The sequence below is a fragment of the Caloenas nicobarica genome, chromosome 6 (genome assembly GCF_036013445.1).
Source record: "Caloenas nicobarica isolate bCalNic1 chromosome 6, bCalNic1.hap1, whole genome shotgun sequence".
Taxonomy (NCBI): Eukaryota; Metazoa; Chordata; class Aves; order Columbiformes; family Columbidae; genus Caloenas; species Caloenas nicobarica.
The window spans coordinates 25,539,495-25,553,977 of record NC_088250.1 but is presented as its reverse complement, the minus strand read 5'-3'; the positions used below and the strand labels follow the sequence as shown (position 1 = coordinate 25,553,977).

General features: G+C 63.1%; 2 protein-coding genes across 12 annotated transcripts; one reads left to right on the top strand and one right to left on the bottom strand.

Moving 5' to 3' along the window:
* The first annotated feature begins 1 nt into the window (after nt 1).
* Nucleotides 2–7,743, top strand: PRKAG3 (protein kinase AMP-activated non-catalytic subunit gamma 3). 11 transcript variants are annotated; one of them, XM_065638268.1, is made up of 17 exons: nt 2–112; nt 707–893; nt 1,084–1,258; nt 2,161–2,231; nt 3,141–3,180; nt 3,434–3,675; nt 3,754–3,835; nt 3,922–3,980; nt 4,277–4,322; nt 4,460–4,514; nt 4,610–4,736; nt 4,846–5,011; nt 5,181–5,218; nt 5,433–5,579; nt 5,663–5,756; nt 6,966–7,034; nt 7,124–7,235. In XM_065638268.1, the coding sequence occupies exons 4-17, from the start codon at nt 2,199–2,201 to the stop codon at nt 7,144–7,146; spliced, it is 1,221 nt and encodes a 406-aa protein (XP_065494340.1). In that variant the 5' UTR covers nt 2–112; nt 707–893; nt 1,084–1,258; nt 2,161–2,198; the 3' UTR covers nt 7,147–7,235. The 11 variants fall into 11 exon arrangements, 6 of the variants coding, with proteins under 6 accessions (XP_065494340.1, XP_065494336.1, XP_065494341.1 ...); XM_065638264.1 differs by having other exon boundaries at nt 6,966–7,743; XM_065638269.1 differs by lacking the exon at nt 6,966–7,034 and having other exon boundaries at nt 3–112.
* LOC135990537 (sterol 26-hydroxylase, mitochondrial) lies at nt 7,573–13,873 on the bottom strand. The gene is made up of 9 exons (XM_065638263.1): nt 13,633–13,873; nt 11,409–11,599; nt 10,947–11,146; nt 10,666–10,863; nt 10,368–10,528; nt 9,860–10,026; nt 9,510–9,591; nt 9,229–9,429; nt 7,573–9,132 (listed from the first exon to the last, which is right to left on the bottom strand). The coding sequence occupies exons 1-9, from the start codon at nt 13,864–13,866 to the stop codon at nt 9,007–9,009; spliced, it is 1,560 nt and encodes a 519-aa protein (XP_065494335.1). The 5' UTR covers nt 13,867–13,873; the 3' UTR covers nt 7,573–9,006.
* Between the last annotated feature and the right edge of the window lie 610 nt (nt 13,874–14,483).

Genomic DNA, 14,483 nt, shown 5'->3' with positions numbered 1-14,483 from the left:
CAGGCAGCTGATGTCCCTCCCTGGGGACACCTCAACCTACCTCAAAGGAAGAGACAGGAGCTGGCTCCGGAGAGCAAGGACTGTGGGAGCCCCCTGCACTGCACACTTGCCTGTGAGGCTGTTCTTGGATTGGAAAGGGATGTTCTACAGGGAAAAGGGGAGAAAGATGTGTGACTTCTATTTTTAAAACAAGTGGCAAGCTTGGGGAAATGGAGTTTGTCTGGCCTTTGTCCTAGGCTGCTCTTAAAGCCTTGATGTAGTGGTGGTGGTTTCTTTGGTGTGTGGGAGCTGGCTAAGCTTGGAGTGAGCCTGACCTGCCCGTCCGTGACCAGCCTGGCTTGAGCCCTAGCTCACCTGTGTCTCTGTGCACTTGTCCTGAGCCACTGTAGCCTGTCCCATGGAGAAAAGTCCCCAGCCACTGCCCTGCTCCTCTGGAACGAGCAGGGCTTGGGACTTTGAACTGACCTGTTTCATCCTTTCTAAATGCCTATGCTAGCATCCTGCCCTCCCCCAGCCCCAGGGCCTGGGGAAAACCTTGGGCCTGCACGTTGCTGCTTGAGAGAGACCATGGGTACCAGCATGGCTCTGGTTTGTCGTGGGGGCAGTAGGGCTGCTGGGAAGGGACCATCCTCTCGAGGTGACCTGCACTGTGCATGCGGCGGCTGCAGCCTGGGCTCTGCTCTTTATTTTCCTTTTGTTTCTCAAGGATTTTTATTAAAATTTTACACTCCGCTGCTCTCCTGGCGTCCATCTGCCTCCATTTCCCCAGCCTCTTTGGGTCTGTGGGGCAGCTCAGCTCTCTGCACTGTGCTGGGCTGTGCTGCAGGTAGGATTTGTGCCACCACACCACTGTTCTTCCTGGCGTTGGGGACCTTTCTGCTGCCCCACGACAGGTAAGTGTGCCCTTCTGCATGGGAGAGCAGCTCCCAGCATAACTGCTGTCCCTTGCTAGCTTTGGGTTGTCCCCCCCCAGCCTGGCAGGGTGATGCTGGGCACTTGGGCTGGTTGCCCAGGGCCAGGGGAGGTGCTGACCCCCATGTGTGGGCCCTGGGGCTGGTGGAAAGCTCTTCCCTCTCTCTGCAGCCCCCGCTGCCCGGAGCTTGGCCCTGTTTCTCTGGTCTCCTTGGTGACAATCTCATCGCTCCTCGGCTTCTCTCCAGCACCTGAAAATAGCTGCCGAAAGTGGAGATGCCTGCTCCCTTTCCTGCTGCCAGCACCCGGCGGTGGCCAGGCTGGAGCCAGGCTGCCCAGCGCAGCTGTAAGGGACCAGCCCCATCCCACCCCCTGCACCCGTGGTAGGGCAAGGGCCGGCTGGGACCGTGTCCTGGTGTCACCCCAGCACTTGAGACCCTGCCTCATCCCTCTGCTTCCTCCTTGCCTTGGGGTAGCACGAGGGGACAGGAACTTCTTTTGCACCCCGCCACAGCCCAGGGCCCAGCTGTCCCCCAGGAGTCAGCCAGAGCCACTATGTCCCCTTGGCCCAGCAGCCACCAGCCCACTCGCCCACGTCTGCTCCTGGGCCGGCACAGCAGCTGGCCAAGGGGTTATTTGAACCTTCCTGAAATAGCAGTGGAGCTGGGAGTGAGCGGAGGGAGGGCAGGAGGGGCTGACCCAGCGGGCGAGGAAGGAGGTTCCCCAGCAGCCACAGGCCGACCCTGCTGTGAGACCCAGGATGGCTGGGGGTGGCAGGACTGCAGGCAGGGGCAGGCAGGGCCATGGCAACTTGGTGGGGAAAAGGGTCTCAATCTGCTCTGCCTACTGCCCAGCCTGGGGATGGACCCTGCCCTCCTCCAGCATCCCCCGGGGAAGCGGGTGGATGTTGTACCCCTTCACCTGTTCATGCTGCACGACGGGGTGGGGACAGCACCTGGGCGGGCAGGGCTGCATCTGGGCAGGTGCTGAGCACCGCTCCTGGAAGATGAGGGATTTCTGCCCCCTGCCTTCCCTCCATCACCCCCTCCCTCGTGTCCCCAGTGCTGTGCCCGGGGCTGCGGCTGTCTTCTCCAGCCCGGTGCTGCAGGGTCGCGGGGTGGCGCAGTGGCCGCGGGCACTGCATGTCTGTGGCAGTGGTGGTGGCAGTGTGTGCATCCCCCCCCGCGGCGGTGGCGGGGGCATGGCTGGCATTGCTCACTGACACCCTATCTGCCGGGCCCCCACCAGCCGCCGGCCCAGAATAGCAGCGCTGCCCCGCAGTCAGCATGGAGCGACTCTCCAGCCCCGCCGCGTCCCAGGTACCGTTGGGCTGGGTGGAGGGCTCGGCTCAACAGCCCCCCGCTTGGGGACAGGCCACCTCCCGGGGTGGGGGGACGTGGGGGGCTGGCAGTCTCCTTCCCACGGCCAGGCATCCTTTGGGACAAGGACATGGAGTGCAGCATGGCCCACCCACCTGCCCTGGCTGTCCCAGCCCTTTGGGAAGGGTTGGGGGACTCTGGCATAGGGTCGACTCTTTGCTGGGGTTGGCTCTGGGCTCCCCAGGGAGCAGTCCTTGTGCCTTTGTTATTGGAGGGTGGCTTCTAAACATTGCCTCTGTTAGTGGGTTTGTGGCTGGGGTTGCTCTTCCTGCCGCGCATGCTGCTTTGTTATGGTAGGGTCTCCTGGGGACCCGGCGGGCATGGGGTCAGCTGCTTGATTGTGCTCGCCTCCCTCCCGCCTAGGGCTGCCTCCCTCTTTGTTACTGTAGAGTCTCCTGGGGCAGACCTGGTCCCTGGGGGGCTGGTGGGGCTCCCAGCATGGGAGGAAGCAGGACCGGGATTTACACCTTGGTGCTGGGAGAAGGAGAGGATGAGCACAGAGCTGCCATGCGACGCGCTCCACTCTGGCAGCGGAGAGAGGAGCCAGGGGTTTCTGCTGTCCCTTGCGCTCACCCGGGGACCCCCACTGTACCCCCAGAGTGGGGGGACAATCTGGGCATCCTGGGCTAGAGCCACCATGGGGACAGCAGGCTCTGGGGGTCCTGGGCAGGTGGGGGGCTCTCTAGTGGAGTTGGGGGCTGAGCCCAGCCCACATCCCCACCCTGAAAGGACAGTCCACTTTACCTGGCAGGGTGAGCTGGGGCAGCCGAGTGGGTGCAGGCAGCACCCATGGGTGGGGGAGAGGCTGGGCTGGCTCCTGCTGAACCCCATTGCTGTGTGCCCCCTCAGGTGGCGCTGCTGGATGCCGCTGCCCACCCCGAGGAGGAAGGTGGGTAGCAGGCAGTGCCTAGGCATGTGGGAGGGAGGGCTGGCTCACTCATGCAATGAGTGCATCCATCCTCTGCCCTGTGCCCCCAGGCTGGAGAGCCACAGTGCTCTCTGCTGCCCCTATGGAGCCGGGAATAAGGGGGTCTATGGGGAGTATCCCCTCCTGAAGCATCCTCCTGCTCTCACCAGGCAGGAGGGTGCTGAGACCTGGCAGCTCAGCTCACCTGTTAGGGCTGGGGTGGGTTTGCCTGTAGGGTTCCCAGGGGCCCTGTGCTCTAGGGAGGTGGAGGAGGAGGAAGAGGAGGAGGAAGAGGACAGCCAGAGGAGCCCAAGACCTGTCACCTTCACACTGGGAAATGAGCTATTGGGGCTGGGCCCAGAGAGTGAGTTTCAGAGCCCTGATGCTGAGATCTACATGCACTTCATGAGGAGCCACTGCTGCTATGATACCATCCCCACCAGCTGCAAACTTGTTGTCTTCGACATCTCCCTGGAGGTGACAAAGAGGGGGATTGACAGGGCTGGGCAGACTGGGGTCAGTGATGCCCTGACCCCCTCCTCACTCTGCTGACAGATCAAGAAAGCTTTTGTGGCACTGGTGGCCAACGGAGTGCGTGCTGCCCCACTCTGGGACAGCAAGACGCAGAGCTTTGTGGGTGAGTGCTGGCAGCACCGCCCGGCCCCTTCCCCTGCCTGGCAGCGAGGGGCGTGGGCAGTGCTGCCAGCCCCAGTGTCTCCGCAGGGATGCTCACCATCACTGACTTCATCAACATCCTCCACCGCTACTACCGCTCGCCCTTGGTGAGTGTGATGGGGAGGCCCCAGGGGGTTCGGAGAGAGCATGGGGCAGGGGGGGGCTGTCCCCACCTCTCCTGGTCCCTTCTTTCCTTTCCTGGTCCTCTCTTCATCACTAGACCATGACCAGGGAGTGTTCTGGGCTAGGCTAGTGTCCGCTTGGTGCCCCTCTGCCCAGCACCCAATATGTGATCCCTGCACTTAGGGTGATGGGGTGGGATGCCTGGGGAGATGGCCAGTGTCCCAGAGTCCCTTCAGTCTGCTGTGGGGCCACTGTAACCAGGGCATCTCCTTGCTCTCAGGTTCAGATCTACGAGGTGGAGGAGCACAAGATTGAGACCTGGAGAGGTAAAAAGCAGGGAGCAATGGGGGTGAGTGGGTGGGAGATGCGGTGCAGGACGTGCAGTTGGGCTCTGGCGTTGCAGGACAGCATGAGGGGGATGGGAGACCCCTCTCTCACCTCTCTCACTTCTCTCTCTTGGCAGAGGTGTACCTGCAGGGCTCCTTCAAGCCATTGGTGTACATCTCCCCGAGTGATAGGTGAGCACCTGCCCACGCAGAAGAGCACACCCTGGCGGGAGGAGGTGCCCAGGATGCAGCCCTACTACCCCCCACGGTCTCCCTGTCACCTGCAGCCTCTTCGATGCTGTCTACTCCCTGATCAAGCACAAGATCCACCGCCTGCCCGTCATCGAGCCTGTCTCAGGCAACGTCCTGCACATCCTGACGCACAAGCGCATCCTCAAGTTTCTCCACATCTTTGTGAGTGCTGGGGCTGCATGTGCACACACATGGCGGGTGTGTAGGGGCAGAAGCAAGGGCATTGGGGTGCATGTAGGTGCCAGCCCAGCCCTGCCTTGCTGTGCTGTAGGGCTCCACCATCCCTAAGCCACGCTTCCTGAAGAAAACAGTGCAGGAGCTGTGTATAGGCACCTTCCGTGATGTCGCTGTCGTGCTGGAAACTGCCCCCGTCTACACTGCCCTGGAGATCTTTGTGGACCGCCGTGTTTCTGCCCTGCCTGTCATCAATGATGCTGGTACCTGGGGAGGGGACCAGCAACTCTCTCATTTCCCTCTGCCAGCTGCTCCAGCTCCACCCACGCCCAGCTCCCCACCCCCGCAAGCCTGGCCCTTGGGGTGCAGGGGGAGCATGGCAGGTGGTCCTCAGGGTCCCCTCTCCAGCCCCTGCATTGTCTCTGCTTGCAGGACAAGTGGTTGGCCTCTACTCCCGGTTTGACGTCATTGTGAGTACCTTGCATGTTTGCACACCTGTGAACAAGTGTGGCCTCTTGCACGCTGCTGGTGGGTCACTCACACGTGCCTGTACCCATGCAAACCCACCCCACATGCACCAATGCACAGTCTGCCCTGTCATTGGGGCTCAGTGTCCCCTTTAGTGGCAGCACAATGAGGTGCCAGGAGACACTGGGGTGCAGAGTGGGGCCACCTCTCCTGTAGCACCTGGCAGCCCAGAAGACCTACAACAACCTGGACATCAGCGTGCGGGAGGCGCTGCGGCAGCGAACCGTCTGCCTGGAAGGGGTCCTCACCTGCTACCCCCACGAAACCATGGAGGACATCATCGACCGCATTGCCAAGGAGCAGGTGAGCACCTGGGGTGCCTTGCACCAGCCCCAGCCCCCTACCCCCTGCCTGACCTGCCTGTGATGCTCTTCCTGCACCCACAGGTCCATCGCCTGGTTTTGGTGGATGAGAACCAGTACCCGCGGGGCATCGTTTCACTCTCTGACATCCTCCAGGCCCTTGTGCTCACTCCTGCAGGTATCGATGCTCTTAACTCTTAGCCCGCAACGCACCGTCTTTCTCCACTTGCATCCTTCATTTCTCTCCACTTCAGGTAGGCGCTGTCCCCTGCCACTGTGTGCCTGTACCCTCCCTGCCATTGGGTCACCCGCACCTTGTCACCTCCCTGCTCAGGCGACCTGCCTGCACCCCAGCCAAACCTCCCCTTGGGGATGGGGGAGGCTGGGGATGGGGTCCGGCAGCACTGGGTGCCCAGGTGGGGACGGCAGGACCCAGATGATCCTCGTCCATGGGGACACAAGGATCACAGAGGATCCCTTCTGAGGTCCTGTTCCCTGGTGTCTGTGAGGAAGGATGGGGGCACCTGCCACGGAGACACCCCCAGATCCCCATCCAGGCAGCATGTGGGATGCAGGTTTTGCAGTTCCCTGGGCTTTGGGCTGGATGAGGGTTTTGGAGTGTGATACACTCCAAGATGTGATGCACTCTTTTTTTGACCTTGCCTCAAAGCCTCCCTTGAGACCTGTGCCCCTCCAGTGCCATTCCTGGGGGACACACATGGGACAGACACCCAGTTGCACACCCCAGATGTCCCACCCACCACCAGCCACATGCACCGTGTTGCTGAGCCATGGGCCATGGCTGGCAGAGCCCACTGCCCCCCTGGCCCCAGTGGCCCTGGCCACTGAGCCTCTGGCACCTGTGGTGGCCCTGGCCACTGAGCCTCTGGCACCTGCGGTGGCCCCAAAACCACCTGCTCCAGGGATGGGGCTCGCTCACAGGCTGAGCTGGGACCGTGCTGCCCAGCTGCCTGCACCTGGCTCCACTCGCCCATTGCCTGGTGAGTCCTCACTTGGGGTGGGTGAGCACAGCACTTGCACATACTGTGGCACCCAGTTAGGGGTGAACTGGGGAGGGGGGAGCTGGCCCCAGTGTCCTGCTGCTTCACGAAGGTAATGATGCTTTTTGGGATGGTGGTGGGGAAGGGACTTGGGTCACCCCACGCTCACTCTCATGCCCGCCTGTTTCCCCAGCAATGCCCAGTTGCTCTATGCAGAAGGGGCGTGGTGGGTGGTGTGTGTTAACACACCAGACATGGGACCCCACCGTTTCCCCATTGTGGTGCCTTCACTCATCCGTGGTCCCCATGGGGGTGACTGTGCCAGGAGCTGCCAGGGGGCCACCAGGATGTTCCCACTCCAGGCCAGCAACCCCCTCCAATTCCAGGGCTTGCATCTAAGCCAGGGATGGAAGCAAGACCCCACTGTCCCCTGCGCTGTCCCTGTGGCTGCCAGGGTGGGTCAGAGGGCCGTGCCGCAGGCTGCCCAGCCCAGCATCGGTGCCCGCCGGGGGGTTACGGCCTCGTGCCCTCTCTTGCCCCACAGGCATCGACCGATCCTCGTTCTGAAGACACCAGGGAACTGCCGTCTCTGACTCAAGGGTCACTTGCATGGCCCTGGGGCTGTGGAAGGAGGCTTGGGCTCCAGAGGCTCTCCACAGGGAGGACCTACCTGCCCATCCTGGTCCTGGGGCTCGTCTTGAGTCCAGGGCCAGATCCTGCCGGCCTTGGGGAGGCAGGGAGCAGGGAAAAGGTGGCCCAGGGGTGCCTCCCACCAGCGAGCACCTGGTGATGCTCAACGGGCACTGTGCCGAGGGAGCCGTGCCATGCCTGCAGCTGGGCACGGGGACACACACGGCCCCGAGGTGCTCGGCCACCCTGCCCCCATCCTGCTGCTGGATTTGAGCACTTTGGCCATGGCTTCCCCCGTGGCAAGCACGGTCCCACTGGCTGCGCCTGGTAGCATAGGCTCAGCTGCACACACTGGCTTGTTTATTGTAGGGTCACGAGGTGCTGGAGCACCCTGGCAGAGGTGCAGCCCATGTCAGAGCTGGCGCCAGGACAGGCACTTGCATGGGGACCCTGCGCACATTTTGTGGGGGCCAGGGGGTATTTATTTATTTGCCAGTCTGTTCAGCCTTGTAATAAAGCAGACTGCTCCAGGCACTGCCGCCTTACTTTTCTGCAGTGCAGCTGGGCATGGCTCCTCTGGAGAAGGGTGCTGGCTGCTTGGCAGGGCTGGGGTATGCAGCCTGGGATGCCCACCGGGACCCGCTGCAGTGAGGGTGGTGTGGCAGAGTGGCACCTCTGCCCTTGTGAGCAGAGCCAGGGGGACAGGGACACTGCACATGGTGTAGCCTTGATATGTCCACCGTGGCAGTAGTTAGCAGGTCCCCTTGGGGACACTCTGAGGGCAGCAGCCTTGGTGCCAGCAAGGTTTCTGTCTGCTACTTCCCCTCAGTCCAGCTGGGGTCCCCAGCAGCAGGAAGGTGAGGGGGGGGGGTTCACCATGGGGTGTCCTGTACCCCCACCCTCCAGGAGCTTGGGCATGTGACAAAGCAGCCTCTGCCTGTGGCTGCTGCCAGCTCTGAGCCCCCGTGATGACCCTGGCTGTCAGCCCCATGTCCCCTCTTGGGGATTGGGGGCGCTGAGCTGATCCTCTCCCAGCTGCTTTGCCTGCAGAGAGTCCTGCCCCTATTTCCGTGCCCCCATATCAGCATCTCAGTGACGGAATGGCTGATAGTGAAAGGTCCTGGTTGCTCCACACTCCCCATGTGCTGGCTGGCTCTGCCAGGGGCCGTGGTGCCAGCACTGGGTGGTGACAGGCCCCCTCTCCCTTGGAGGGGACATACTGTGTTATTGTTCTGCTTGCTTGGGGCCAGGGCTGGCTCCATCCCTCAGGATTGGGTGCAAGCCCTAAACACCCACTGGCAGCTTGACTAGGGAGGCAGCAGGGGGGAAACTGAGGCACAGAGAAGTGGCTGAGGCCAAGGTCAGCTGTTCAGAGGGGACCCAGATGTCCTGGCTCCAGGCATAGATCCACGCGCAGCTACACAAGGACGGGATGAAGGAGACACTGAATGGCTGCAACCCCCTCCCCACATGCCCCCCGGCCCTGGCAGAGCTCCCAGGTCCCCGACATAGCCCAGCTGGGCAGAGGATGGGGGGGACACGCAACCCCTCGCAGCGTGTGAAAGGCACAGCAGTTCCCCAAGCCTCCTGCTGATTTGGGGTAGAGGGACACTAGTGCCCCAGGGGCAATTTGGAGGCATCTCTCATCCCCCAGCACTTTCCCTACAGTGGTACTGGAAGCACCCTGGCCCAAGTTGGGCAGGGGGTGGGTGCTGGGGTGAGTTTGCCTTCCTGCTCCTCCTCCTGGGGCAGCGGGGGGCCCTGCTTGGCACCCAGGGTGGGGGAGTCGGCACACAGTCAGGGGAACCCCGGGCGAGCGATGAATTCCAGGTCGATGGGCTTGTCAGCCACCAAGACGATGCGGGACACAGACGTCACCTCCACACCGCGGGGGTCCGGCCGCACCTCAAATGCCTGGATGATCTGTGGGGAGAGGCGGGGTGGCAGTGCCTTGAGGACTCCCTGGGGCCCCCGTCTCATCTTCTGGTGAATTCCCTGGGGTGGGGTGTCCCCACTCACCCTGGCGAGGGCCAGGTGCATCTCCAGCTCAGCGATGCGGCGGCCGACGCAGGCACGGACCCCGTAACCAAAGGGAATGGAGCTGAAGGGGTGGTGGGGGGAGCCGTGGCCCCGGAGCCAGCGCTGGGGCAGGAACCGCTCAGGCTCAGGAAAGTAGGTCTCGTCGTGGGACATGGCATAGTGTGCCAGGACAAAGAGGGTCTATGGGGCGAGAAGGGGTGTTAATGCCCCCTGCCTGGCCCTGTTAAGCATAGCAGGGCTCCCCCGGGCATGGCTCTCACATTCTTGGGGAAGTGGTAGTCTCCAATGACGATGTCCTTCTCATAGAAGACTCTGGCATTGGTAGGCACCACGGGGTAGACCCTGGAATATGGAGAGAGTTGCGAGGGGAGCAGGACCCATCAAGGGGCCACAGGGGGAAAGAGCTGCAGGCAGGACAAGGTGGAGCATCTCCTGCTGCTCAGCAGCTCCATCCTCCTCCCCAGCAACTGAAATCCAGCCTTGTACCCTGCCTGATCCATACCCCAAGTCCCCCATCTCCCCCCAGTGTGGGGGGAGAAGGGGCTGGTCCTGGCCCTTGGGAAAGGGCCAGTGACTGGGACACCGGGGCAGGGATGGGGCTGGGCTGTACCTCAGTGTCTCCTTGATAATGGCCCGAAGCATCGGCATCTTGGAGATATCCTCAGGACCAGGAAACCGGTCAGGAGGCACAACGGCTTTCAGCTCCTGGTACAGGGTCTCCTGGATGCCCGGGTCCCGGGAGAGGTGGTACAGCGCCCAGGACAGCGTGTTGGAGGTCTGGGGGAGCAGAGTGCCAAGGGGAGTGAAGGAGTTGGGGCAGGTACCCGAGTAGCCTTGTGCCAAGCGTGCACCAGTACAGCATCCGACAGCCCCCTGCTCTGGTGCGCAGGGAAACTGAGGGTGAGGGGCAGCGAGTATGGGGAAAACTGAGGTAGGGAGCAGAGGACTGGGTCTGTACTGACCGACCTCTGAGAGTTTCACCCCATGGGGTATCAGCCCCCCATCCCACCAGCCCAGAGCTCGCAGGAGCTGGGGAACACGCCTGAGCATGGCCCCACAGCTCTTCCTCGGCATGGAGCTCAGCAGGGATCCCCTGGCAGTGGCTGCCTGGCTCTCACCGTGTCCACACCAGCCAGCAGCAGCTCGGCGACGCTGCCATAGACCTCGTCCAGGCTGAGCCTGCCGCTGGCCAGCAGGTAGCTCAGGTAGCCTGACACCTCCTTGCCCCGCTCCACCTGCCCCTCCAGCTCCTTCATCTTCCGGTCAATCAGTTTCTTGCCTGCAGGACAGAGAGCAGGAGCCAGTGCTTATGGAGCAAGGACAGCCAAAAGGACAACTGGCTGGACACTGCCCCACTTTTGAGGGTCTTTAAGGGGTCCAATACCACCACACCAGGCTCCCATTGTCACTGCTCACCGAAGGCGAAGATGGTGTCCCAGCTGTCCAGGTAGCGGTTCCAGAAGGGCAGCACCTTGCGGCTCCATCGGGGCAGGACGGTGGCAAAGATGGAGTTCTTGAACATGAGGTTGATGGAGTCGATGAAGCGCTGGGTCTCAGCAGGGACCTGCTGCTTCAGGCACCCAATGCGGGTCTCGAAAAGAATGTAGGAGATCCCTGTGGGGGAAAGGCCTCATCCAGACTCCTGCAGGGATGGGAAGAGTGGGGCACGGCAGGGGTGAGGGGGAGAACCCCCCTACCTTCCAGGGCGAAGCGGTAGAGCAGGTTGGCCACGTCCCCCACCAGCACTCCCGAGGTGCTGCGGCTCCGCTCGTCCCTCAGCCGCACCATCAAGTCTGACACCACCTCCCCGATGGCATCTGCATACAGCACTGCCTCCGAGGGCTTCAGCAGCCGCTTGTTGAGGACCTGGCGCAGGCGGTACCAGCGCTCCCCTTCCCTGCACGGGGACGGGGCTCAGCACCGGCGCACGGCTGGGCAGGGGGCAGTGGCTGGCAGCAGTTTCCCAGTCCCCAGGTACATCCTCCCCATGTTGAGCTGGAACCACCCCGGGGGTCTTTGCACCTCCCACGGCCATGCCCTTCTGCTTGTGGGGGGCATGCTGCTGGCAGGAGAGGGAGCAACGCGAGCTGTCACGTGGGCCCTACACCCGAGGAACAGGCAGGAGCTACCCCGCAGAGCACAGGCAGGGCAGGACTCACTCAGTGAAGGGTCCATAGGGCAGGTGCCGGGTGTCCCGGTGCTCCTTCCACAGGGCCATGTCGCTCCGCATGGGGTACTTGCCCTCCTGCCGCAGCAGCTGCTCCAGCACCACCGGGCTCCCAATGTTGATGTTCTCATAATGCCCGAAGGTCGACTTCCAGATGGGGCCATAAATGCGCCGAGACATCAGCTGCGATACAACAGAGCATGGCAGGGTGAGTGGGGCATCGAGGTGGGGAGCAGAGCTCAGCACTGGGGATGGATCTGTCCCTCCCTGCCCTGATCCTGCCTTGCATGTGTCCAGCACGCGCTACACCCATCCCAGGGACCCCTCAGCACTGGGGTGCTGGCGCCATCCTTGAAGCGCTCTACAGATGGCTTGGGCTGGTGTCTCCAGGCATGTGTCCTCTACCAGTGCTAAGCACATCGGGCACTGACCCCTCACACAGGCTGCAACATCCCTCACCCACCCCAGAGATGCATGGATCGCCTGGTGGGTCTTTTGGGCAGGCAATGCCAAGAGGGGACAGCAGGGACATGGACAACTGCCAAGCATAGGGCTCTGTTGAGATGCAGGGCCATTGCAGTGGCTGTCAGCAGGTCCAAGTCATGCTGCTTCCAGCTCTGCTCAGCTCGGGGACAACAGTACCCGTGTGTGTCCTTGAACCCACCACCTGATAAGGGTGGTTAATGATCAGTGCTGAGAGGGCAGCGCAAAGCTGGGGCAGGACTGGGCTGCTCCTGGGGCAGGTTCCACCCCTGTGGCCACAGACTCATAAGCCAGATAGGGGGACATCCACCAGCATCAGCCCTGCTCTGGGCTGTGCCAGCCACAGCTCCCCTCTCCTCGGTTGCACCCAAGGGTCCTCACCAGGGAGCAATGTGACCTCCGAGTGCATCCCTTGGGGGCAGCTGGGAACCCCTTTGCAGATGGGTCTGCACAGGGCCATATCAAAGGGGTGCTTTCCAGCAGGGCCAACCCCGGGGGGCTGAGGGGGACCTAGCAGGGAAGCGCTGGTCCCCATTCCCCGCAGCTGCGGGGATGCACGTGGTACAATCTCCCTTGGTGACTGACTGCATCGCAGCCTGCACCCGGATTCAGCTGGATTCGTCACCACGGGGAGACGTTCCTCGCGTTTGGTGGCAGGAGGAGGGGGAGGGACGGCCGCCTTGGTGCTGCTGCAGGCGGCTTGCCAGGCAGACATGCCACACAGGGCCACAGACGGCCATGGCCCAGGCTGAAGCCTGTCCACCAATGACTGCTGGCATCTGGGACCCAGCACAGCACAGACCTGGGAAAGCAAGGCTGAGAGAAGCTGGAGCTGCCAGAATCTGGGATAAAACACCTCTGGAGCATGCGGGCACCTGTCCGCAGAGCCGGGCCATGCTTGGAGCCCCAAGGGCAGAAGGGAGCAGCAGGGAGGTCCCATGCCCACTCCCCAAGACCCTGCTGCCCTGCGACAGCCCCTTCTCCGAACAGCACCGCCCAGTGCTCTGCGGTGCTGGGTAGGCCTGGTCCCCCATGCTTCTCCAGGCCGGTCAGAGCTCCAGGGCACTCGAAGATGCTGCCTGGCTCACAGCCACCAAGCCCATTGCTTGCTTCATCCGATGTATGAGGAAGTGTTAACAGAAGAAAACAAACACCTCTCCCTCTCGCACCCCTGCTTGCCTGAGCACCATCTGCCCCAATGCCTGCCTGGCTGCCTGTCCCCTAAACAGTGGCTTGTTGCTGCCAAGGCAGCTCAGGCTGCCCAGGGATGCCAGGACCCCATGAGCTGCCCCTGAACCTTTGCCCTTGGCTGCCTGGCCAGCTCAGGGATGCTGGTGCAGCCGTGGGCTGGTAGGACCCTCTTAGGACTACCCGGTTCTGTGCTGGCCCCTCTCCGTGCTTCTTGCCCCAGCATCACTCCGCGGTGCACGGGTGCTCCCTGCTGCCCAGCCCCTTCTCTCCCCCTCCTCGCCGCTCCCGCTCAATTCCTTGCCTTCCCTTGTAGGCTGCTCCCCCTCCGGAGCCCATCTCACCCCCAGCACGCACCCACTCCCGCCCTTGCAAAGCCTCCCCTCACGCATAGCCCCCTCCGTGCAGCCCACCCAGGAGCCTCTCCACCCCACGCACCCCTCCCAGTCCCCCCACCCCCACGCAGCCGTGCAGGGTCCCCAGGCCCCCGCGCACCACGCAACTCCGACCCCCCGTACCCCCCGGGCCGGGCAGCCCCGGCGCACCTGGAGCCGGTGCGTGTGCAGCAGGTAGCCTCGCAGGAAGAGCCAGACGAAAGTCCGGAGCAGCCCCGGCCCCGGTAGCTCTTCTGGTCCCTTCAGCCGCGCCGGCCCCGCCGCTGCGGCTGCGGAGCCCCCGGTCCTGCGCGGCGTCCCCGGGCTGCTGCGCGGCGGCGGCGGGCGGGGGCGCAGGAGCAGCGGCAGCAGCGACCACCGAGCCCCGCCGCTCGGGCCCGCCATGCTCCGTCGGCAGCGCACGGGACGGGGCGGGGCGAGGAGGCACCGGGAGCGGCGGGGGGCGGCATCGGGGGCGGTGCGGGGGGCGGTGCGGAGGCGGCAACCGGGCACTGGCACCGGGCACAGCGCACCAGGAACTGAGCATCGCGTACCAGGTACCACGCACCGGCTGCTGCGCACTGGGTACCGGCCCCGGTACCGGCTGCAGTGTGCTGTGTACAGGATACGGGTGCTGCACAGAGGGGACCAGGCACCGTGTACCGGGGACCTTGTGCCAGCTGCTGCACACCTGCTACCAGGCCATGGATACCAGCTGCAGCATGCCAGGGACTGGTTCTGGCACACTGGGCACCGTGTGCTGTACACCGAGTGCCATACACTGGGCACTGCTCAGTGGCATCACACACTGTGCACTGGGCGCTAGGTACCAGGAACTGGCACCAGCAGTATTGGGTGCCACGCGCTGTGCACTGCACCAGGTAGCTGGTGGTCAGCACTGGCACAGTACAGCAGGTACAATGTAACATGTGGCACCAGCACCGGGTACTGCATACCAGCCATTGCACATGGGCAGCGGGTGCTAGGCACTGCTCACCAAACATTGTGCATCGTGTGCCAGC

Coding starts and splice junctions, on each gene's coding strand:
- PRKAG3 (XM_065638264.1), top strand. CDS start 2,199: ATGGAGCGACTCTCCAGCCCCGCCGCGTCCCAG. Junction 4,515..4,609: donor TACATCTCCCCGAGTGATAG/GTGAGCACCTGC, acceptor TGTCACCTGCAG/CCTCTTCGATGCTGTCTACT. Junction 5,219..5,432: donor ACTCCCGGTTTGACGTCATT/GTGAGTACCTTG, acceptor CCTCTCCTGTAG/CACCTGGCAGCCCAGAAGAC.
- LOC135990537 (XM_065638263.1), bottom strand. CDS start 13,866: ATGGCGGGCCCGAGCGGCGGGGCTCGGTGGTCGCTGCTGCCGCTGCTC. Junction 10,027..10,367: donor TGCTGGCTGGTGTGGACACG/GTGAGAGCCAGG, acceptor CTGCTCCCCCAG/ACCTCCAACACGCTGTCCTG. Junction 9,430..9,509: donor ACTACCACTTCCCCAAGAAT/GTGAGAGCCATG, acceptor CTCGCCCCATAG/ACCCTCTTTGTCCTGGCACA.